Source organism: Scyliorhinus canicula, chromosome 5 (assembly GCF_902713615.1).
Source record: "Scyliorhinus canicula chromosome 5, sScyCan1.1, whole genome shotgun sequence".
In the NCBI taxonomy this organism is placed as follows: Eukaryota; Metazoa; Chordata; class Chondrichthyes; order Carcharhiniformes; family Scyliorhinidae; genus Scyliorhinus; species Scyliorhinus canicula.
In genome coordinates, this window is record NC_052150.1 from 128943999 (window position 1) to 128968488 (window position 24490).

Consider the following 24490-nt stretch of genomic DNA (forward strand, 5'->3'; position numbering starts at 1 on the left):
TGTTGACCATTGCCTTTGTTGCGGCATTCCTTTGATTTCATCCGTGTGGTTTGTTTGTCCTACAGGTATGACTGAAGTGGTACGCATGTTAAGCAAGGACAAGTGAGGTGCATGTTGATTGCACATAGCATTCACTGTGAGAGCGATGCACTCCTCCGCAACCAGAGTTTCTTTTGTTTTACCATTTCAAATTAATGATTGTTCAATTAATATATCAATGATCAAGTATTTTCTACAACTCGTTCTGAAATATTCAGCATGTACTTATTCTTATTCATGGGATCATGGTTAGCCTGATTTCAATCTTGCAGCCCACTAGCTAGCCTAGGTTGCCCTTAATTGATCCAGGTAGTACCATGTCCAGTGATGTGTTTCATGTCCCTCGAAGCCACAGTAACCAACCCCCCAAAAAAAAACTTTTTCTATATATTAATTGTCTGTGTACGGTTGTTAAATGTAAACTAATTTTACCCTCCCTCTGCTAAGTTACAATCTAAGCCCCCTTATCAATAATGTGGCTTTTAAACATACTGATGCTTTTCTATGCCCTTTAAGATCTTGAATAATTTAGAAGATCACCCTCGAGCCTTCTCTTCAATGTAAGCATTCTCGGCTTCGGCAGCCTCTCTTTTATAACTCAGGTGCCAAATGCAAACCATTCAGTTGCCCTTCATTACATGCTTTTTAATACCACACTGTATCTTTCACATTTGGTAACCAGAATTGTGCTCTTTATAAACTTGATCATTTCCTAAGATTTTTCTTATTTGCTTTCCTTACTGCTGCTGCATATTGTGCTGCTGGTTTTCGGTAGTCTGTGTTATCCTGTAGAACAATGCCATTTAACCTACTTTGCCAGAGTTGATGACTTTGCATTTATCCCCATTAAGTGATATTTGCTACTTTTCAGCTTAAGTTCTGTATTTCTCAGGATGCTCTTGAGTACTTTCAGTGCAATGGATGTCAAACTGAATGGACATACGAATATCTCTGCAAATCCGGTGCCTGTTCGTGTACACAGAGGGAGAATTCAGAATGTCCAGTTCTATAACAAGCACATCTTTCGGGACTTGTGGGAGGAAACCGGAGCACCCGGAGGAAACCCACGCACACATGGGGGGGAACATACAGACTCCGCACAGACAGTGACCCAAGCGGGAATCGAACCCGGGACCCTGCTGCTGTGATGCGACAGTGCTAACCCCTATGCTACCATGCCGCCCTTTTCTTATAGATGGGCATTGTACTAATCTTTTCATGACCCTGGGCACCCTCCCTTTCCAAGGATCGTCTAAAGCTACCTGCTGGAACATATCCATTTTAATTGGCTATGTCTTTAATTCCTCTATGAGATTCAGAATCATGACTGACTTCAGTTGTCTTCAGCCTTTCCATTTCCTCTGTCAGGTACACTTTTTAAATATGGTCTCATTTTCCCTAAAAATTTTACCTCAAATAGAGCAAAGGTCAGACAGCCTTCCAATCAGCAGAAACAAATAATTTACTTAATATACTCAACAATTCCTTGGACTGTATTTTGCCAACCCAACATGGGGCAAACCCCCATTGAGAGGATGTGGTGTTTGAAAGAAAAAATGGTTGGGTGATTCCGGGACTCCCTCCCCATTTCCATTGTCTGGTATCTGTGTGCAGGTTGCGAACCCACACAATTCCACAGTTGGCAGCTCCATTGTGGGAATGAAAATTTCTGATTCCCCCTCCCACATTGTTCATGGATCGGGCTAGCGACTGAAAGAGGGGTGGTTGATGCCAGTTCAGTGGTGTCGTGCCAAAAGACATTTCTGAAGTCCAAGATCTTTTGACAGGGAACTTTAAACGATGTTGTCAATTTCAAATGTCATAATAAGGTGCTATATGCTAATTTCAAGTACCTTTTCAATGTAGTGATTGTTCTTTAAAGGTAAATAACCATTAAGTTTGCCAGCATTGTGAAAGTGAAAAGGTCTTCCGGTGCGTTGGCGTATTTTATCCACTGGATAAAGTGTTCTACCACGTTGAAAAGTTTTGAAATTAAGGTTTTACTTCGTCAGTTGTATCCTGCGCTTGATCTTTTTATTGTTTGGCAACTCCACCATCTGTTTAGCCTTTGAAGCAGCAGAACAGACAACTGAATTTTTTTATTCACAAGTCATCTAATTCAAAGTGTCAGAGGGCTAAGAGCTCACACTTCATATTTTTAGAGTAAGAAGTCTTACAACATCAGGTTAAAGTCCAACAAGTTTGTTTCAAACACTAGCTTTCGGAGCACTGCTCCTTCCTCAGGTGAATGAAGAGGTATATTCCAGAAACATATATATAGACAAATTCAAAGATGCCAGACAATGCTTTGGAATGCGAGCATTTGCAGGTAATTGAGTCACCTACAAATCTGATTCATCTCTGTGTGCCTATCTCATTATGGAAGTCATCTTTACGGGAAAGGTGATTCATTCAGCTTTCAGCTTGATGACCTCTGTGAAGGCATACACCATAGGATTTTAATTTAGACTGGGCACACATGAAACAAGTTGTTTCTCCATGTTGTTGCCCTGTAAATCTTACTTTCTCTACCTCCTTTTCACTCAAAGAGGGATAATGTTGCTACCCTCGTCCTGTGTTTGAGCGTGTGCAAATAAACTAACTGTCTGAGTTCAACCTATCTCTAGTTTGCTTTAGGGTTATTTGTAGAAAGTTGAATCACAACAAAGCTGAGGGCTTGAGAAACACGCCACTACCTACGAAGGGAGAAGCAAATCAAAACGCCTTTCTGCTTACGGGGAAATAAAATCAGGGATGTTTAAATTAAGCCCCCCTGCATGTACATAATAGAAATTGGGAGATCAAATCTGAGATGACCCATTTAAATTTGATCAGAGTGCAAGTTAGGCGACAAGCCAAATCTGATATAAAAGAGTCAATTGAAAGCCAAAAAGGGAAAATTAATTGACTGGAACGATTTAAGCACAAGTGACTTACGATAGCAAAACTCCTTTTACCAAACATTAAGAAAGTGGAAACCCTTGTCCAGATGTTTGTCCAAGGAAACTTTGTCTGTCCTTGGCACAGAACAACTGAAAGCTGCAGATCGGGGATACAGTTAAAATTGCCCAGTAAAGTGAAGAGAAGTGAGATGGTATAGTGGATCTCACATTACCGGTAGAACAGTTAGATGTAGAGCACAACTATGTTAGGAGGGGTTATTGGGTTACGGGGATAGGGTGGAAGTTTAAGTTGGTCGGAGCAGACTCAAAGGGCCGAATGGCTTCCTTCAGCACTCTATGTTCTATGTTTCCGAATCTATTCCCATAGCCAATTTCGACCTGGAAAAGCTCAGATTGCAGCTAGAATTTCAGGAAAGGGAAAGGGTGAGAGAAAGGGAAACTAGAGAAAGAGCAAGGCAACAAGAAAGGGAAAGAGAATTCCAGCTCCGAAAATTGGAAATGGAGCTAGCAGCTCAAAGGGATAAAAGAGCTGGATTCTGCAAGGGAAGGTGGTAGGAGGAGGCGGTGACGTAGTGGTATTGTCACTGGACTAATAAACCAGAAACCAAGGGTAATGAACTGGGGACCCAGGTTCAAATCCCGTTCGAATTCAATAAGAATCTTGAATGAAAAGTCTAATGGATGACCATGACTCTATTGCCGATTGTCATTAAAAAACCCATCTGGTTCACGAATGTCCCTTTAGGGAAAGAAATCTGCCGTCCTTACCTGGTTTGGCCTACATGTGACTTCAGACCCACAGCTAAGTAGTTGACTCTTAAATGCCCCCTCAAGGGCAATTAGGGATGGGCAATAAATGCTGGCCCTGTCTGCAACGCCCACGTCCCATGAATTAATTTTTTTTTTTAAATCTCTACCCGGTATCACCCCCTATTGCTCTCCCACCTGGAACCACTGTCTGAGGCCTTTGAATTAATTCCCAAATTTGCAACTCTGAATTCATTCCCAAATTTGAATAGAGTGATATGGAGCCACCTTTTGCCACATTTAAGGAAATAATAACACAGCCAAAATGGCCTGTGGATATCTGGAGATTTTTAATTCAAGGGAGAGTCTCAAGAGGTGTCTACACCATGGTGACTCCTGATGTGTCCATGAATTATGAGCAAGCCAAGGCTGCCATTCTACGAGTTAATTCCAGGGGCATATTGCCAGCAATTCCGGAATGCTTGTAAGAAGCTCACAAAAACGTACATAAGATTTGAACAGCTGAAGCAGGTTGTTTTGACCGATGGATACGATCCCTAAGAATTCCACACACCTATGAGGGGCTGCATGAGTTAATATTGTTAGTATGAGTTGGAGACTGGTGAGGTTTCATTGCAATGCAATAAGCCTGCCAGGGATTGTTCAGGGGGCTTCTGGTGTATTTGGGCTTCATAGGAGTGGCCCACCAATGGGCAGTGCAGCAGAGACTCTTGGTACCGAAGCCTTCCACTTGGAGGGTATGACACTGTGTCTCTGCAACTGCAACTCTGGAGCCCTCCCCGATTAGTGGACTGTGAGGAGGATCTATGTTTGCACCCCATCGTAACATCCACCACCTCAAGAGTGACCTTGTTCTAGGCCTTGTCATGGTAGTAGGAATTGTCCCTGAACGACTGACAGCAGGAAATGGCACCCATACACATTGAGCAAGGGCTGCTTGAATGTAGAAAAGCTGAAGCCAGGCCAGTAAAATTAAGAGAATCATAGAATTTACATTGCAGAAGGAAGCCACATTAGGCTCGAGTCAGCACCGGCCCTTGGAAAGAGCACCCAACCGAAGCTCATACCTCCACCCTGTCCTCACATGGTCTCCTTCTGCACTGTATGTTCCATGTTCCACCCTATCCCTGTAATCCCACCTAACATATTTTGGGGCACTAAGGGCAATTTAGCATGGCCAATCCACCTAACCTGCATATCTTAGGACTGGGAGGAAATCGGAGCACCCGGAGGAAACCCACACAGACACGGGGAGAACGTGCAGACTCAGTACAGACAGTGACCCAAGCTGGGAATTGAACCTGGCACCCTGGAGCTGTGAAGCAATTGTGCTATCATGCTGCCACCAGGTCCAAGAAAGGCCACTAGAATCTAAAATAAATTCATAGAGTATCCTAGAATTAAATAGAGGCCAGAGAAGCCTCCTGAGCAGAAAAAGAGGTTGTGAGGAAGATGCCTCATGTAGTCAAATAACGTGAAGGAAGTTATTCCCCACTGGGTCACTCTGTGGAGTCTGCACATTCTCCCCTTGTCTGCGTGGGATTCCTCCAGGTGCTCTGGTTTCCTCCCACAGTCCAAAGACGTGCAGATTAGCTGGATTGGCCATGCTAAAGTGCCCTTAGTGTCCAAAAGGTTAGGGGGGTTTATTGGGTTACGGGGATAGGGTGGAAGTGAGCGCTCAAGTGGGTTGGTGCAGACTCGATGGGCCGTATGGCCTCCTTCTGCATTGTATGTTCTATGTTCTAAGGCAAGTTTTAAACCAGAAACCCACAAGAGAAGAAGACGGGTGCTGAAACCTGGGGGGGGGGGGGGGGGGGGGGGGGGGGGAAGAGATAGGGAGGATATCATAGACCGATCCAGAGGGCAGCAAAATGTAGGTGCAGCTAGTCAAATGAAGGACAAAACAAAACTCTGTAAAATAAAGCAAAGTAGCACGGGCAAGAAAAATGTAATGTATATAAGTAACAAATGTTTATAAATATGAGAAAAGCCAATAAAAAGATTTTCAAAAATGTTTTAAACCAGAAACAATAAAAGTTAAGGAGTTGCATGAAGTATGGCTGATGGGAATCATCTTTCTGAAAGGCAGGTGGGGAGCAAGATGCCGCACCCAGTAGAAAAGTCACAAAGGCATGTGGCTGGAGCTGCACTGCCTCTTGGGAGCAGAACTGTTCAAGGGGGACATGGAACATGTTGAGAGTGCCCCCTCCAAAGCCAGAGACTTCAGCAAAGAAGCCAATGATTGGTTAGCTGATAGCTTTCTGGCGAATTTAAATAGAGATCGGGAAATTTCTCAAATTGGCCCAGGAAAAGGGCAGCATGGTAGTGCAGTGGTTAGCACTGCTGCCTCACAGCGCCAAGGTCCCAGGTTCGATCCCGGCTCTGGGTCACTGTCCATGTGGAGTTTGCACATTCTCCCCGTGTTTGCGTGGGTTTCGCCCCCACAACCCAAAGATGTGTAGGGTAGGTGGATTGGCCACACTAAATTGCCCCTTAAGTGGAAAATATTAATTAGGTACTCTAAATTTGGCCCAGAAAGAGCGAGGGTGGCTTGTGCTGTCAGTTGACACCCTGGTAATGCAAACAGTAACTAGATTGCCAGGAACAAAGAAAAATCATATTTTTGTACCCCTGAAGATTGTCACTGATGGAATCTAACCGTGATGTCAGTTGGGAACCTTCATGTCCTTGGAAAATGAATCCACAGGCAACATTTGAGTTGGTATTTTGTGCAGGATTATTTGAATTGCTATTGGAAGCAAGGTGCAAATAAATACATGTCCTTCACTGACAGTGACATTCTATTTTAACTTCATTTATAGTGATAGTTCAATGTTGTAGAAGTAAACTGCATTTCAACAGTTTAAATGGTGAACTAAAACTTTGTGAAATTGCTGAACAGAAAAACTTTTTGATTCCCTGAGGACATTATTCCATTCAGGGAATATGCTACTTTCAGTGTGTACAATTAAAGGTCATCAGAGAGATGCATTTATTAGAGGCAGAAAGTGGAAGAGGAGCAAGAGAGAAGTCCTGGTCAGTTTATGTGGATCGCATGACAGAAAGGATTTTGAATTAAAACCTGAAGAGTGTTGAAGTTAATCGCTCTAAATCCACCTATGTAATATAATGTACTAATGTGGTGCTGGCATAGTTATCTAAATTTCAACGCTGAACTAAATGTAATTAACTTTGATTAAATTGGCTCACTCCATGCCTCATTGAACAGTGTATGGTAATCTGTTTTGCACCATTAGAACCCATGAGATGGTAAAGGCAGGTGCTGCAACTTTACCCGCCATTATAAGTGCATGGCTGAGCAGGAGAAAAGCTGTTCCAAAGATATAGAAAAGTTAACAGTTCGTAATGAAGTGAAAGCAAGATTTATGATTCAACAGTTTTTGAGTGAGCATAATTTTAGGTGCGATCAATTTGATGTCATCAATTCAAATGTTTTGCAGAATCTTCCCGTTTTCTGTTTTTATTTAAATATATCTTGATTTTCTTCCTGCTTTTGCATTGACATTTAAAATTAAGATGCTTTTGTGTTCTTTGCACAAACGTGGAAGTATGGCTTGTGCATTAATGAAACGTGTCTTGCTTCAGCCAAGACTTGAGTGTTGTTTTTTGGATGTACAAGATTAAACTACCTTAATTTACCCTGATTTACTGGTTTTCATGAAAAATATGTTTTGGATCTGCCTTGAGTTGTACGTTGCCTTTTATTCTTTCATGGAATATGGGTGTTGCTGGCAATGCCTGCATTTGGTACTCACCCCTAATTGCAGTTGAATGGAGTAGCTTGCCAGAGGGCAATTAAGAGTCAACCATATTCCTGTGGCTCTGGAGTCGAGTCACTTGTAGACCAGACCATGTAAGGATGGCAGATTTCCTTCTCTGAAGGACATTAGTGAACCAGATGATTTTTGCAACAATCAATAATAATTTAATTTTCACCATTACTGAGACTGGTGTTTACTTCCAGTTTTTTAAAAAATCTATTTTTTAGAATGTAAATTCCTCAAGCTGTCATAATTATAATAATTGATTATTTTCACAAGTAGGCTTCAACAAAGTTACTGTGAAAAGCCCCTAGTCGCCATGTTCCGGCGCCTGTTCGGGGAGGCCGGTACAGGAATTGAACCCGCGCTGCTGCGTTGTTCTGCATTACAAGCCAGCTGTTTAGCTAAACCAGCCCCTTTGGTGGGATTTGAACCCATGTCTCGGTTATTAGGATCCAGGATGAGAACCCAACTATTTGCAATTTGTAAAATTATGAGGAAATGTTACTGCACCACATGAGTGATAACACTGACCCATAGTTATCTTTTATGTCAAAACAAACCTTTAATTTAAATACATAATTAACCAGATTAACAACAGGGAAATAGCTTTACAATTAACAGTTAAAACAGTTCTTAAGTAAAAGAGAAACTTTAACTTACTTTCTAAGCCTGCCTCTATATTCCAGTTAAGCAGAACAATGTAGTTTTAAATACCACTCATGAATAAAGTTAAGAATCAGGTTTCTACTTGCCTTTCTCTGTGCAGAATCTTTAGAGAGCAAAATTTTCACGACCAAACACGTCTGTTCAGATTAAAATCCTAGGAAGAACTAACGTTTTAGTCAGCTCTGTCCTTTCCTTAATTACGTTATCTGTACCCAAAAGCATACGGTATTTTTCTGTCTCCTCCCACAAGATGTCCCATGTCTTGTTTATCTAGGTCCAAACTCTCTACCGCTCAAATTATCTGCATCCCAGTTGTCCTTTAAACGTAAACAGTATATCATTAGCAAAACACTTCACTCATAAAATTCATGTTTAGCTCACTTTTAAGACTCCTTCATCACACCTTTAGCAGACATACTGAGGTGAACTCTTCCCGCCCTCCCCCTCCCCCCATGTTCCTCGGCACGTGTCGTCGCCAGCAGTGGGATTCTCCTTTCCTGCCGACAGCCAATGGGGTTTCCCATCGTGGCCACCTCATGCCGCTGGGAAACCCACTGGCGCTGCCAGCGAAACTGAGAATTCACCCCACTATCTGTATGCATCTTAACTCAGGTTTTAATAACATTAGTTCAAAAAATATATAAAATATGACCAATTTCTTGCATTCATCACACTTGACATCAGCCTGGTCCTCTTAATTACTAGTCCAGTGACATTCCCATTACGTCACCATCTCATCCTCAATCATTGTTGTATGCTGTTGACTTTGGACAATTTATTTCTGGGCCTGATCATGCTTCTGGTGCTCGAGCTTAATTCATACAGAAACGGTAGACCCCTAGTGCCGAGAAATTGCATAGGTGGTTTACCCAGTTGCGGTTGAAGAGCCTGGAGCTCGGTTGGTTGAAGAACTAATCAACTAACTGACCTAGTTTGAAAGGCCAATTTTTATAACTTTTTTTTCCCCTCTCTCCAGACTAGATTGCGTTCTAGAAATTTAAGAAATTGTTTATTTTTGAAGGAAAAGAATAATTGGAAAATAGGAAGAGAAAAAAGAAGGGAAAGGAAAGATCGAGCAAGAAGGTGTAATATTTGCAGGCGTAAAATTTGACTCACTAATTTACATAATGTACAATTAATATAGTTCTAAAATTATTCATTATAAGCAAACCAAAGAGACCTTTTGGAAGGTTAAGTTAGTATGGAAAAGGTTGCCCTGCCTAAAGTTACTTCTGAGTGCAAATTTAAACGCTAGTTTGAAAGCTGGTTTGCTTTTATAGTGGGAGTAAACCAGAATTGCAGAAATGTTCAAAAGGCTCCAATCCATTCAGATTCAGGAGATGAATCAGAAACATCAATCTCATTTGCTGCTGTTTGGAACTGTTATGAATTCCTTGCTTCCCCTCGTTGGTTGCAACAATTTGAAAAACAAAATAAAGTGTAATTATATAATTTTAAAAACTTTTATTTTCTGTTGTTTTTTAGGCCATGTGGTTTAGTACTTCAGCTCCGAGTGAAATAGTAAATCTCGATAGTGGAAATATTGATGAAATCTTAGGTAAGTGCTCCTTCAAAATTTTTTCTTCAGTTTCTTCATATGACGAGGATTAGATCACAGTCCATGCAGGCTCTTTAAATGTAATCTGCTCAGGACCATATCATAGTTGAAAAAGAAAAAAATGAAAGGGTGGAAAAAGCACTGGGGAATTAGCTTAAATGTTACAACTCTTTAAAATCTAAGTGGGCAAAAGGAACTGGATAGCTTCTTCTATGTTACAAAATTCTAGAATTCTGTGGAATTATAGAAGATGCAATCTTGTAGACTGAACACCGAGACATCCAACCAGTTCAATTTGAATATTGCACAATCCTCTCCAATATTATGATGCTTCACCTTATGTTGGCAGTCTCCCTGACCAACTTTTTTCAGTTTTCATCTTCCACTGCCTCGCTTTAAAAGAAAATCTTGTTTAGGTATTCTAATATCGTCCAGGTTAATGACTGACCGTTTACAATGGCAATAAAGATGTGGCTTTGAGTTTCATGATTTTTTTTCTCCACCTTTACTTAACATTAGCATCCACATTTTTGCCATCATTCACCTAGTGCTATGATAATGATGTATAGACCATTCCCAATTATGGACAAAACTGAAATGAGTGTACTTCTGGTTAGTTGACTCAAAGCTTATATGGTAAAGTCAGGATATTGTATTTAAGATTCTGTTTAAAAATACGCAGTCACAAATCTGAATGCTTATGATGTCTATGAAATTTCATGAAGCCAATGAATGGCGATGTATATTGGTTGGGCTGGTGTGTTGTACACCAAGTAAGAAATTTTGCAATGTGCATAGATTCAACATGTTACTCATACCTAAGATGATTATTATATTGAAGCTTCAACTCAATTATGAATTTTTCATATACTGCAGGATTTATATTACTAGGGTTGGTATTTAATGCTCACAGTGGTAAGCCTGTCCATTGGCTGAAGAGCGAATAAACACTTCAATACAGTGATTTTTGAGTCTTTTCTCCCCTGCCCTACCCCATTTAATTGAACGCCAATCCGATACTTACCTGATTGGCATTGGGGTCATCGTCATAATCATAGAATCCCTACAGTGCAGAAGGTGGCTATTTGGCCCATTGGGTCTGCACCGACCTTATGAAAGAACACACTACCTAAGCCCAAATCTCACACTGTCCCTTTAACCCCACCTGGGGCCAATTTAGCGTGCCCAATCCACCTAACCTGCACATCTTTGGATTGTGGGAGGAAGTTGGAACACCCGAGGGAAACCCACGCAAACACTGAGAGAAAGTGCAAACTCCACACAGATAGGCACCTGAGGTTGGAATCAAATCCGGGTCCCTGGCACTGAGGTAGCAGTCATCATAGAATTTGCAGTGCAGAAGGAGGCCATTCGGCCCTTAGAGTCTGCATCGGCTCTTGGAAAGAGCACCCTACCCGAGGTCAACACCTCCACCTTATTCCCATAACCCAGTAACCCCACCCAACACTAAGGGCAATTTTGGACACTAAGGGCAATTTATCATGGCCAATCCACCTAACCTGCACACCTTTGGACTGTGGGAGGAAACCGGAGCACCCGGAGGAAACCCACGCACACACGGGGAGGATGTGCAGACTCCACACAGACAGTGACCCAAGCTGGAATCGAACCTGGGACCCTGGAGCTGTGAAGCAATTGTGCTATCCACAAGGCTACCGTGCTAACCACTGTGCCACCATGAGGCGATTTTCCCATGTCCGAGAGCTGCTGACCAATTAATTATAGGCTGGCAGCTGTCTAGTATTGGTGGTGCCGCCTGGGAGTGGTGACCATGGATGGTGTAGTAGGTGGGGTGGCCTCACTAGAGTCAGTCAGGGTGACCTGGCAAGGGGTGGGAGTGGGTGTTGTGGAAGGTGTATTTCAAGGAAAGGCAAGGGTCTTCAAGAAAAGAGGGAGACAGTATGCAGGTAACTATAGGCCAGTTAATCTAACATCTGTCATTGGGAAAATGCTAGAATCCATTATTAAGGAAGTAGTTGCAGGACACTTAGAAAATCCTAACCATAAGACAATGGGGTGACATGGTGACACAGTAGTTAGCACTGCTGACTCACAGTACCATGGACCCGGGTTCGACTCCGGCCTCAGGTGACTATGGAGTTTGAACGTTCTCCTCCGGTTGCTCAAGTTTTCTCCCACAGTCCAAAGATGAGCAGGTTAGGTGGATCGGCCATGCTAAATTGCCCCTTGGGCTATAGGGATCAGGGTGAGGAGTGGGCTTTCAGAGGGTCAGTATGACTGGATGGGCTGAATGGCCTCTTTCTGCACTGTGGGGATTCTGTGGGCTTCTATTCTACGGACCAGGCAGGGTCAATGAGGTTTTGTGAAAGGGAAATCATGTTTAACCAAGTTCTTAGAAGATGTAGGAAACAGGGCGGACAAAGGGGAACCAGGAGATATAAGAACAGTAGATATCGGACTATTATAGTGTTTGGTTTTTCAAAAGGCATTCAATAATGTACCATATAAAAGGTTACTGCGAAAACTAAGAGCTCATGTTGTTAGTCTTAGTATTGATAGTAGATTGGCTAACAACCAAAGCACAGAATTGTTATGGTGCATAAGGAGGCTATTAGGCCCATCGTGTCTGCACAGGTCCCAGATGAGCAGCATGACAGTGCCATTCCCCTGCCTTTTCCCTGTACCCCGGCACATTCTTTCCATTCAAATAATAGCAATGCCCTCTTGAAGGCCTCTGAACATATCTTCACCTCACTCTAGACAGTGTGTTCCGGACCCGAACCTCTCGTGCAAAATATTTTTTTTCTCATATCACATTTTCTTATTTTACAAATCACTTTGAATCTGTGCCTCTCATTCTTGATCCTTTTATGAGCAGGAAACGTTTCTCCCGACCTATTCTGACCTGCCTCCTCATGATCTATCTCTTTCAGATCTCCTCAGCCTGCCTTGTTCTCTCCAAGGAGAATAGTCCAACCTCTCCAATCTATCCTCATAACTGAAGTAGCTCATCCTGGAACCATCCTTGTAAACCTCTCCTGCACTCGCTCCAATGTGTTCACATCCTTCCTATAGTGTGGCATCCAGAACTGTACAATATTTCAGCTGTGGTCTAACTCATGTCATGTATAATTCAGCATAATCTCCTTCCTCTTGTACTCTGTGCCCCTATTAATAAAACCCAGACTGCTGTATGCTTTACTAACTGCTCTCTCCGTCTGTTCTACCTCCTTTAATGAACTATGCACATAAACACTCAGGCCGCTATGCTCCTGCAACCCTGTAAGAATTTTACACTTGTAATGAGGCGGCATTGGTTAGCACTGCTGCCTACAGTGCTGAGGACCGGGTTCGATCCCTGCCCCGGATCACTGTCTGTGTTGAGTTCGCACATTCTCCATGTGCCTGCATTGGTTTTGCCCCCATGACCCAAAGATGTGCAGGTTAGGTGAATTGACCCACGCTAAATTGCCCCTTAGTTGGGAAAAAATAATAATTGGGTACTCTAAATTTAATAAAAAGAAAAATATAATTTTATACTTCTATGTCTCTACATATTCTTCCTATGAAAATGCATCACCTCACACTTCTTTGCATTGAATTTCATCTGCCAGCTATCTGCCCAATCCACCAACTTGCCTGTGTTCTTCTGAGGCTCGAGACTGTCCTTCACAGTTTACAATACTTACAAGTTTTGTGAAATCTGAAAAATTTGAAATTGTCCCTCTGTACACCACAATCTAGATCATTAAATGTATCAGGAAAAGCTGAACAACTCGACAAATCTTCCTCCAAACCGAAAAGTATCCATCCAATTATTCAGCCAATTTTGTATCCTTGTTGTTATTGTCCTTTTTATTCCATGAACTAAAACTTTTCTCTCAGGTCTGTTGTGTGGCACTGTATCAAATGCCTCATCGACCCTTTCTGTTCCCTCTTCGAAAAACCCCAGCTAGTTAGTTAAATACTATTTCTCCTTTAGATATCCATGCTGGCTCCACCTAATCAACCCACATTTGTCCAAGTGACTACTAAGTAGATCCCGAATAATTGTTTCCAGAGCTTGCCCACTACTGATATTAAACTGACTGGCCTGTAATTGCTGGAGCTATCCTTACAACCTTTTTTGAAAAAGGGCATAACAATTGCAATTATACAGTCCTCTGGCACCTCACTTGAGTCTCAAGAAGACGGGAAGAATTTGGCCAGCACCCCTTCAATTTCCATTCTCACTTGCTTCAATATCCTTGGATGCATCGTGCGGTGCCTTGTCAACTTTCAGTAGAGACGGTCAGGCGCTGGGGACTTATTTACTTAAATGCTTTTTAAGATGCCCTGCACCTCCTCTTTATCAATATCAACATGACTCAGAATATCTACACACTCTACCCTATACTGCTCATCCATCGAGTCCTTCTTGAATATTGAAGCAAAGTATTCATTTAGTATCTCGATCCCATGTAAGGGATATCCCTGTAATGATATGAATGGCACATGCAGTACAATTTGGATAAATGTGAGGTTATCCACAATGGCAGCAAAACAGGAAGGCAGATTATTACCTGAAAGGCCATAAATTAGGAGGGGAATAGGCAACGAGATCTCGATATCCTCATACACCAGTCGCTGAAGGTAAGCATGCAGGTGCATTAGGCGGTAAATAAGGCAAATGGCATGTTGGCCTTCATAGTGAGAGGATTTGAGTGCAGACGCAGGGATGTCTTGCTGCAATTATACAAGGCCTTGGTGAGGCCACACCTGGAATATTGTGTGCAGTTTTGGTCGTCTTATCTGAGAAAGGGCATTCTTGCTTTAGAGAGGAATACAGAGAGGTTTACCAGACTGATTTATGGGATGGCAAGTCTGAAGTATGAGATGAGATTGAGTTGGTTAGGATTGTATTCACTGGAGGTCATAAGAATGAAGGACTTGAAAGGGGGGGGGGGGGGGGAGAGGAGGAGGAGAGAGAGAGGGGGCGGCGGGGGGGAGGAGGAGAGAGAGAGGGGGCGGCGGGGGAGAGGGGGGGGCGGAGGGGGAGAGATAGAAGAGGGGCGGTGGGGGGAGACAGAGGGGCGGCGGGGGAGAGAGAGGGAGGGGCGAGAGAGAGAGGGGGCGGCGGGGGAGAGAGAGAAGGGGGCGGCGGGGGAGAGAGAGGGGCGGGGAGGGGGGGGCGGCGGGGGAGAGAGAGAAGGGGGGCGGCGGGGGAGAGAGAGAAGGGGGGCGGCGGGGGAGAGAGAGAAGGGGGGGCGACAGGGGAGAGAGAGGGGGGGAGACGACCTATACAATTCTAACAGGATTAGACAAGGTAGATGCAGGAAGAATTTTCCCGATGGTGGGAGAGTCCAGAACCAGAGGTCACAGTCGAAGGTTACAGGGTAAACGATTTAGGAATGTGATGAGAAAATTCTTCACCCAGCGAGTGATCTCAGAGCCTGTGGAATTCAATACCATAACAATCAGTTGAGGCCAAAACATTATATGTTTTCAAGAAGCAGTTAGATATAGCATTTGCAGTGAAGGGGATCAAATGATGCGGGGGGCCAGTCAGGATCAGGATGATCAGCCTTGATGATAATGAGTGGCGGGGCAGACACAGAGGGACAAATGGCCTGCCCCTGCTTCTATTTTCTATGTTTCTATGAGGGGAGATGAGAAGAAATGTCTTCTGTCTTTAGGATTCTCTTCCACAGAGAACAATGGAGGTTGGATCATTGAATATATTACATAGAACATAGAACAGTACAGCACAGAACAGGCCCTTCAGCCCTCAATGTTGTGCCGAGCCATGATCACCCTACTCAAACCCACGTGTCCACCCTATACCCGTAACCCAACAAACCCCCCCCACCCACCTTACTTTTTAGGACACTACGGGCAATTTAGCATGGCCAATCCACCTAACCCGCACACCTTTGGACTGTGGGAGGAAACTGGAGCACCCGGTGGAAACCCACGCACACACGGGGAGGACGTGCAGACTCCGCACAGACAGTGACCCAGCCGGGAATCGAACCTGGGACCCTGGAGCTGTGAAGCATTTATGCTATCCACCATGCTACCGTGCTGCCCCTATCTGGGTTAGACAGATTTTGGATCTACAAAGGAGTTGAGATTGATGAGGGCAGGTAGGAAAGTAAATTAAGGCCATATTGAGATCAGCTATGATTTTTAAAAAAGGCAGAGCCAACTCGTTGGGCTAAATTGCCTTCTCTTGTTCCAATTTTTCATAATGTTTACAATATGGGCAGCCCATGCAATCGGTCGGCCTCCCCATTTGACATGAACTGCCCCAGTAGGAGGGACACCCCAACCCCCAACCAGGCTGCAGGCACACCTGGCAGAATTTACATGGGCAGATTACATGGATGACATGGACCTACCCACCACTAGTTGAATACCAGCAGCAGCAGCATGAGACACTGAAATGGCTTTTATGTCCCAAGTGGTTTCTGTGTGGGAAGGCTGCCCTCAACACTTTCCACCCCCCTTTCCCAGCCTGCCACCTGGATTTAATAATAATCTTTATTTTTGTCACAATTAGGCCTATATTAACACTGAAAACTATATTTTAAATGTGGCCTAACTAAGCTTCGATACAACTGCAGCATGACTAGCCAACTTGTGTACTCTATGTCCTGGCCAATGAAGGCAAGCATGTCGTATGCCTTCTTGACTACCTTCTCCACCTATGTTGGCACTCAGTGATTTGGCCTCCACAGCCTTCTGTGGCAATGAGTTCCACAGTTTCACCATCCTCTGGTAAATCTGACTCCAGAAATGCGTGAATGCAGGATTTTACTAGTCCTCATGAGGCAGGATCACCAAGGAGGGAGTAGGAGCTGGTGTCATAGAATTCTACAGTCGAGGAGGAGGCCATTCGGCCCATCGAGTTTGCAGTGCCCCTCCGAAAGAGCACCCAATCCCCATAACCCAGTAACCCCGCCTAACCTTTTGGACATGAAGGGGAAATTTAGCACCTAACCTGCACATCTTTGGGCTGTGGGAGGAAACCAGAGCACCCGGAGGAAACCCATACACACGCAGGGAGAACATGCAAATTCCACACAGTCAGTCATCAAGGTCGGTATCAAACCCAGGTCCCTGGCAGTGTGAGGTACCAGTGCTACCCACTGTGCTACCGTGCCGCCCACGGTAAGGGTTACCCAGCCTGCCTCCAGGGGAGCAATAATTTCTGACCTGTATCTACCTGTTTTTCTCATTAAAAAAATAGTATTTATAATATCTGTGTTAGTGCAGTGTTTGTCGGGATATCTTTTAGCTAATGTTCAAAATTTGAATCATGCTGTGGAAATATTAACTTACGATAACCTTTTCCTTTCTCCCTCCCCAGGCAATGCAGATGTTGCACTAGTCAATTTTTATGCTGATTGGTAAGTGACACATTAATAATGCATTTGAAGATTGATTTTCATATTTGCTGTAGGGACGTGATAACACTGGCAAGGCTGCATTTATTGTCCATTCCTAGTTCTGCAACTGCAGCAGCTGTTGTGATAATGTTCCCACAATGTTTACATCGTAAAATTCCATTATTTTGACCCAGTAGTGATGACAAAATGGAAATATGTGACTTTGAGGGGCATTTTCATGCACCAGTGGTCCTGTTACAAAGCTGCTTTTGTTCTTCATCGGGATAGATTTCATGAAAGGGGAAGGATTGTTGAAGTAACCTTGACAAGTTGCTGCAGTGCACTGATGTTAGGGGGTGCAGATAGTTCAGTCCAGTCAGAAGGGCATTTCTCAAAATAACTGCACTGCTCATTGTAACATTAACTGTAAGGATTCCAAGAATTAAATCAACTTGTAAATCTTCATACCAGGAGCCAGCTTGCTTTCTAGAGTATATTGTATACTGATGAACAAGTAGAAAAAGAACTGAGTGTGAATATTGTGGACAGCTGATGGGTACATAGAGTTATAACCATGGAGTTACAATTGAACAAGGTTAATCATCCAAAAATGGTGATAAGAAAAATGATTGTGCTGAGAAAATTGAGATGCAATAGTGTTTGTAACTCTTGTGTCTGTCAACGCGCTGCTACTCCAAGAAGCATGGAAGTCTTAATTTGAGTCCGAGTAGGTCAGGAAGGCAACCAAAAATGCATTTTGGAAATAATAGCATAACTATGTTCAATGCAAGAACAGAACAAGATATTATTTTTAAAAAGATGAGTGTATTTGGCTGGAAAGTGCAAATTAGAATGAGATGATTGTCTGGTTTAAATTGATATTTAATATTTAAATAGGAAATGGAAAGGGTACAAATCCAAGACATTCCAGTAGAGGAAAAAAAGGTGAAATTTAACTCTCCGAAAGAATAAATTTACAATTGTGTCTATTTTAACACCCTAGGATGTCACTTTGGGGCCAGTGAAAGTTCCTTCTGAATTGTAGTTGCTATTGTAACGTAGAGAAACGCAGCAGACAGTTTGCACACTGCAGTGCGATAAATGCCCAGACAATCTGTTCCAGCGATATTGGTTGCAAGATAAATGTTGTCCAGCGATATTGGTTGCAAGATAAATGTTGGCCAAGACACTGAGAATTCTCTTGCACTTCACATAGTGCCATGAGATCTTTTACATGCCTCTGAAAGAGCTGAGGGCCACTGTTTACAGCCTCATTTGAAAGACGGCACCCTTGATGTAGCTCAAATCCTGGAGCGGTCCTTGGACCCGCAGCATTCTAATTCAGATGAGAGTGCTACCACTAAGCCAATGCTGACTCCGTGAATAAAATTAATAAAATGATGCCACTGAATGGAACAGTTAATAAAAGACAGGAAAAATACAAGTCTATATAGAAAAGCTGCTTATAGAAATTTAGGGAGTGAAGAGTGGGAAAGATAAATGAAGATTAAAAGTGAATTAGTAAGATGTTAGTCAAGATATGGGCCACAAAGAGATGATGGCAAAAATACTAAATAAGTAATTTGCCTGCTTTTTACAGGTGATTCTTCAAAGAGAAATAGTAATAAAGAAGTTATGGGAAATAAAGGTAAACAATCACCAGTGCCCAGTTGTTTATGCCCAAGGATCTTGAAGGAAGCTCAGGAAGAAATAGCAGAGGCTCTGACTGTAATTTACCAACTGAACGATAGCAGATGTAACCGCTCTTTTCAACAAAGCTTGTGAATCTTACTTCGGCTTTGGTAAACAATTGGAGTTTTTGGTACAAAATATAGTTACTAGACACTTACTTGACACTAGGAGAAGCAATAATTAACCAAGGCCAGCCGTCTTTGATGACTAAAAGGCAGTTTGTGCTTGACCGACCTTACAGTATAATTTGAAGAAATAAGAAGATGTGCAATAGCTATAGTTTTATACAAAATTTCATGAAACTCATTTGATATGGTACACATGAAAGACTCTTAGCAAAATTGATGGCAAATGGAATTAAGGAAATGTAAGTTGGTTCGAGGGATATTTGGAGGGAAGTAAACAGAAAGTTGAGATAAAACAAATTCCTCGGAATGGAAAGATGTGGTGTTCCACAGAGATGTGTTTAAAGCTACTCTTCTCCATTCTGTGTACATGCAAGGTCTGACCTTAGAAATTGAGGGGAAAATGTTGAAATTTATTAATGGATATCACTAAATGTGGTGACAATAGTGAAAACGGTACAGGGGGATTAGCAGGTGGGCAGATGATGGGTACAGTCCAGTGTAGAAAGATGTGGTATTGGACAGTTTGGAAGCAAGAAGAGGGAAAGAAAAGAACATTTTAATAATAACAATAAAGAAATAAATTTGTATTTTTATAGTGTCTTTTATTTCATTGGAGCATTGCAAGCACTTTCATCCAATTAATTACCTTTGCAGAGTGGTCACTATGATGGGAACAAATTGTCGGTTTATGCACAGCAAGTTGCCACAAACAGCATTGAGATGAATTACATATTAATGTTTGTGTTGGTGATATTGCGGAGCTAATGTTGAACAAACCAGGAAAATTTCTCGCTATTTGTATGTTCATCTAAGTGGGCGGTTTAATAGTCTAATTTAGAAGTTGGCAGCCCTGATGGTGCAACACTCTTTCAGTATGGCACTTAAGAGTCAACCTAGAATATGGGCTCAAATCCTAGTGTGCAGCTTGAACCTATATAACCTTCTAACAAGAGTGCTGCCACTGAGCAGATCTGCAAATATACAGGTTTAAAACTGGCAGCATCTGTGGAGAGAAACAGAGTTAACATTTCAGATCTAAATGTTCCTTCGACAGAACAAAGTACGTTTTTTGTTTAATATCGGAGCCACAGTATACAAAAAGGAAATAGTTATAGAATCATAGAATTTACAGTGCAGAAGGAGGCCATTCAGCCCATCGAGTCTGCACCGGCCTTGGAAAGAGCACCCCACTTAAGCCCACACCTATCCCCGTAACTCAACCTAGCCTTCTTGAACACTAAGGGCAATTTCACATGGCCATTCCACCTAACCTGCACATCTTTGGACTGTGGGAGGAAACCAGAGCACCCGGAGGAAACCCACGCTGACATGGGGAGAACGTGCAGACACCGCGCAGACAGTGACCCAAGCCTGAATCAAACCTGGGACCCAGGAGTTCTGAGGCAACAGTGCTAACCACTATGCTACCGTGCCGCAGACATAAAACTCTGGATCATATTTTGAATACAGTGGGGGGTTTTGGGTACCCCAGCTTTGGAACAGAGCCTCAGTAAAATTTAACTTCTATAGGCTGGTGTTTTACAAGAGGTGAGAGGCTACAGTTATAAAATAAATAGTAGTTCTCAAACCTTTTGTCCACACACCACTTAGGTGAGGCGAAATAACTCATGGACCACCTACCATGGGTGGTCTTAATCCACCCACTTTTGTTCGCCAGAGCAATAAAACTACTCAAGTAATGGGAATAGTTGTGTTTCCTCAATAACAGTGCCAATGAAGTGATGCCTGGCTCGTCTTTGTTTTCAGCACCAGAAGTGTTGAAGATAGATTTTGTAGTTGTATGTTGTCAATGTAACATAAGCTGCATTGTGTTTGCTCACACTGTGATAGCTTGTGCCACGCATACTGGACCCAATCTGGTTGTGTATTGTCACACGAGAGGTGAGAATGAGGACCTGGCTTGTACACTTGCATGAAATGAAAATTGCTTATTGTCACAAGTAGGCTTCAATGAAGTAACTGTGAAAAGCCCCTAGTCGCCACATTCCGGCGCCTGTTCGGGAGGCTGGTACGGGAATTGAACCGTGCTGCTGGCCTGCCTTGGTCTGCTTTAAAAGCCAGCGATTTAGCCCAGTGTGCTAAACCAACCCCATGGCCTCAGCATCAATGCTTTGTGTTTTGGACAAATCCACGGACCACTTGGAGGGCCTCAGATCACACTTTCCACATGTGATAGAAAGACCGGGGAAGGTAGGATTTTTTTCATGACAACTTAAATGGTTGTGGTGACCAGGGATGTGAATAGTGAAAATTTGTTTCATTGGACCGTATGATGTCGGAGCAAAAGTAGGCCATTCGGCCCTTCGAGTCTGCTCCTCCATTCAATGAGATCATGGCTGATCTGATGTAATCCTCAATTCCACTTTCCTTCCTTATCCCCATAACCCTTGATTCTCTTACTGATTAAATATTTATCTATTTTAACCTTGAAGGAAGTTAATGTTCCAGTCTCTACAGTTGTCTGTTGTAAATAACTCCACAGATTCACAGCCCTCTGAGAGAAGAAATTGCTCTTGTTCCGCCATCCTGGGCAAGTGGACGGTCAATTCCAGCCCCAGGTACCCCGGAGTCACAAAACAATTGAATTAACCAATAATTATTTTTTTAATTCCCAAAGTCGACTTCCGGTGGCAGCCATGGAGGGGCAGGTCGCACATTTGATAGCTCCCGCCTGTAACGGACTTTTGAACCTTTTCCCCCGTTTTCTTTTTTGATTTTATGGGATAAATTGGTGAAGAGTGAGACAGTAAGGTCAAAACCCCCTCCGGTATATGGAGAATTGGACCAGAAGTGGCCGTGTGAGACAACAAAGTCCAATAAGGGAGACTCAAGGCAGAGCTGGTAACACGGGAGAGCATGGCGGAGGGCAAGGGCCGCGGGGGAGACGGCACAGTGGTTGACGGAGCAGCTGGTGAAGTTTTTTGAGGATTGCTTCGCCAAGCGGAAGAAGGACTCGCTGGACCCGATTTAAGGCTTCGATTGATCAAGTGGTTCAGAATCAGGGAACCCATGGGAGGTCGAACAAAAGTTGTCCAAGCACGAGGAATATATAACCGTGCTGGAAAGCAAGGTGGAGATGATGAACGACCGGCAGAAAAGAATGCAGGAGAAGACCTAGAGAATAGGTCCAGGAGGCAGAATCTCAGAATTGTTGGCCTCCCTGAAGGCAGTGAGGGATCGGATGCGAGGGCCAATGTGACGGACGTGTTGGAGAAGTTGATGAGGGCTGGGGCGTTCACTTGGCCTCTGGAATTGGACAGAGCACACCGAGCCCTCGCGAGGAAGCCCAGAGCGAACGAACCGCCGAGGGCCATGGTGGTACGTTTTCACCGTTTCAAGGACAAGGAACACGTTTTGCGGTGGGCCAAGAAAGAACGGAGCAGCAAGTTGGAGAACTGCAAGTTGCGCATTTATCAGGACCTGGGAGTGGATTTGGACAAGAGGCGAGCTGGGTTCAATCGGGCAAAAACAATCCTCTAAGAAGGGGGTGAAGTTTGGGATGCTGTACCCAGCATCCTGTACCCTGTGGGTCACACATGAGTAACGTGACTTCTACTTTGAAACGCCAGATGAAGTATGGACCTTTATTAAAGAAATGAAGCTGGAGGTGAATTAAAAGACACTTAAGCCTTGGAGAAGTACTGTGGCAGCGATTTGTGGTGCTGGATTGTAAAAATTTAAGTAGCTCTATGTGAAATAATAGGCGGTGTGGATGGATAAAGGTTGATCTGTCTTGCAGGGACCTTGTTGGAGGGGGGGATGGGCTTTAATTTTAGTTCTGCTTTTTGGGTGACTATTTTTCTAAAGTGTTTGTTTCTTCACTGGTTTTTTTTCTGTTGTCTGTTTACTGGGGAATGTGATGCTTTTAAAACGTTTATTCATGTGGGGGGAGGGAGCGAGGAGAGTACAATAGGGAGACAGACTGCTTGGTGCCAGGGGCGGGAGCTATCGAGTCAGCTGACTCTTGGAAGCGCAGTGGGGGGTGGACAAGTGTTAAGCTGGAGCTTGACTTGGGGGATTGGGTTTTTAGTGTTGTTGCTAGGGGGGAAGTGGGGGGGAAGCTGCTTTGCTGACAGGGGAGGAACTATTACTGGGGGACAAATGAGAGGTCGGGAACGGCGACAGCCCGAGTGGAGACTCGAGGAAGCTGGGGGGGGGGGGGGGTTGGTTGGTTGGTTGGTTGGAAACCCCCTGTCCAGGCTGATCACATGGAACATGAGAGGACTGAATGGGCCAGTCAAGAGGGCTCGCGTGTTCGCACATTTAAGGGAACTGAAGGCAGACATGGCAATGCTGCAAGAGACACACCTAAAGGTTACAGACCAGACGAGATTGAGGAAGTGGTGGGTCAGCCAAGTATTCCACTCGGGGCTGGACTCTAAGACCAGGGGTGTAGCGATCTTGATCAGCAAACGAATGGCATTCGAGGCAGGGAGAATCGTGTTAGACAAGGGGGTAGGTACATAATGGTGAGTGGGAAGCAGGAGGGGGTGCTAGTGGTACTTGTGAACATATGTGCTCCGAATTGGGACGCCGTGGAATTTATGAGGCGGGTGTTAGGTAAGATCCCAGACTTAGAGTCACGTAACCTGATCATGGGAGGGGACTTCAATGCAGTCATTGATCCGGAATTGGACCGGTCAAAATCCAGGACAGGGTGGAGGCCGGCTGCGGCAAAGGAATTGAAGGGGTTTATGGAACAGAAGGGGGGAGTAGACCCATGGAGGTTTGCACGGCCGAGGACGAATAAGTTTTCCTTTTTTTCCACAAGGTATACTCTCGAGTCGACTTTTTTGTTCTGAGCAGGGCGCTAATACCGAACGTGGTGGATACTGAGTATTCGGCAATTGCAGTGTCGGATCATGCCCCACATTGGGTGGATCTACGGGTTAGTGTGGAGAGAGGGCAACGCCTGCTGTGGAGACTGGATGTGGGGTTGCTAGCGGACGAAGCGATCTGTGGCCGGGTTAACAAGTCCACCCAGAACTACCTGGAAACAAATGATACGGGGGAGGTCTCTGCAGCGATGGTCTGCGAAGCTTTGAAGACAGTAGTCAGAGGGGACTTAATCTCGATACGGGCCCACAGAGAAAAGGTGGAACGGGCTGAGAGGGATAGATTAGTGGAAGAGATACTCCAGGTGGACAGGAGATACTCGGAGGCCCCGGACTACTGAGGGAGCAGCAGAGGTTACGGGTGGAGTTTGGGCTGTTGACCACCGGGAAATCAGTGGAACAGTTCAGGAAGGCAAGATGGGCGATCTATGAGTACGGGGAAAAGGCAAGCAGAATGTTGACGCACCAGCTCAGGAACAAAGAGGCGGCCAGGGAGATAGGTAAAGTAAAGAGTAGAGACGGTAATGCTGTCCTGGACCCAGCGGGGGTGAACGAGGTGATTCAGGACTTTTAAACCAAATTATATGAGTCAGAACCCTCGGCTGGGGTGGAGGGGATGAGGGAATTTCTGGATCAGTTGAGATTCCCGAGGGTGGAGGAGGACCTGGTGAAGGGGCTGGGAGCCCCAATTGAGTTTGAGGAAATAATCAATGGGCTGGAGGGCATGCACTCGGGCAAGGCCC

The 24490-nt window shown here is 43.9% G+C and overlaps 1 protein-coding gene across 1 annotated transcript in view; it reads left to right on the forward strand.

Annotated features, from left to right (window-relative positions):
* The window catches only part of erp44 (endoplasmic reticulum protein 44), a 156003-nt gene that overhangs the window by 61811 nt on the left and 69702 nt on the right, over window positions 1-24490 (forward strand). The window contains exons 2-3 of the mRNA XM_038797649.1: window positions 9647-9719; window positions 17053-17092. Coding sequence (XP_038653577.1) covers window positions 9647-9719; window positions 17053-17092 — 113 coding nt within the window. The remainder of the gene's footprint in view (window positions 1-9646; window positions 9720-17052; window positions 17093-24490) is intronic.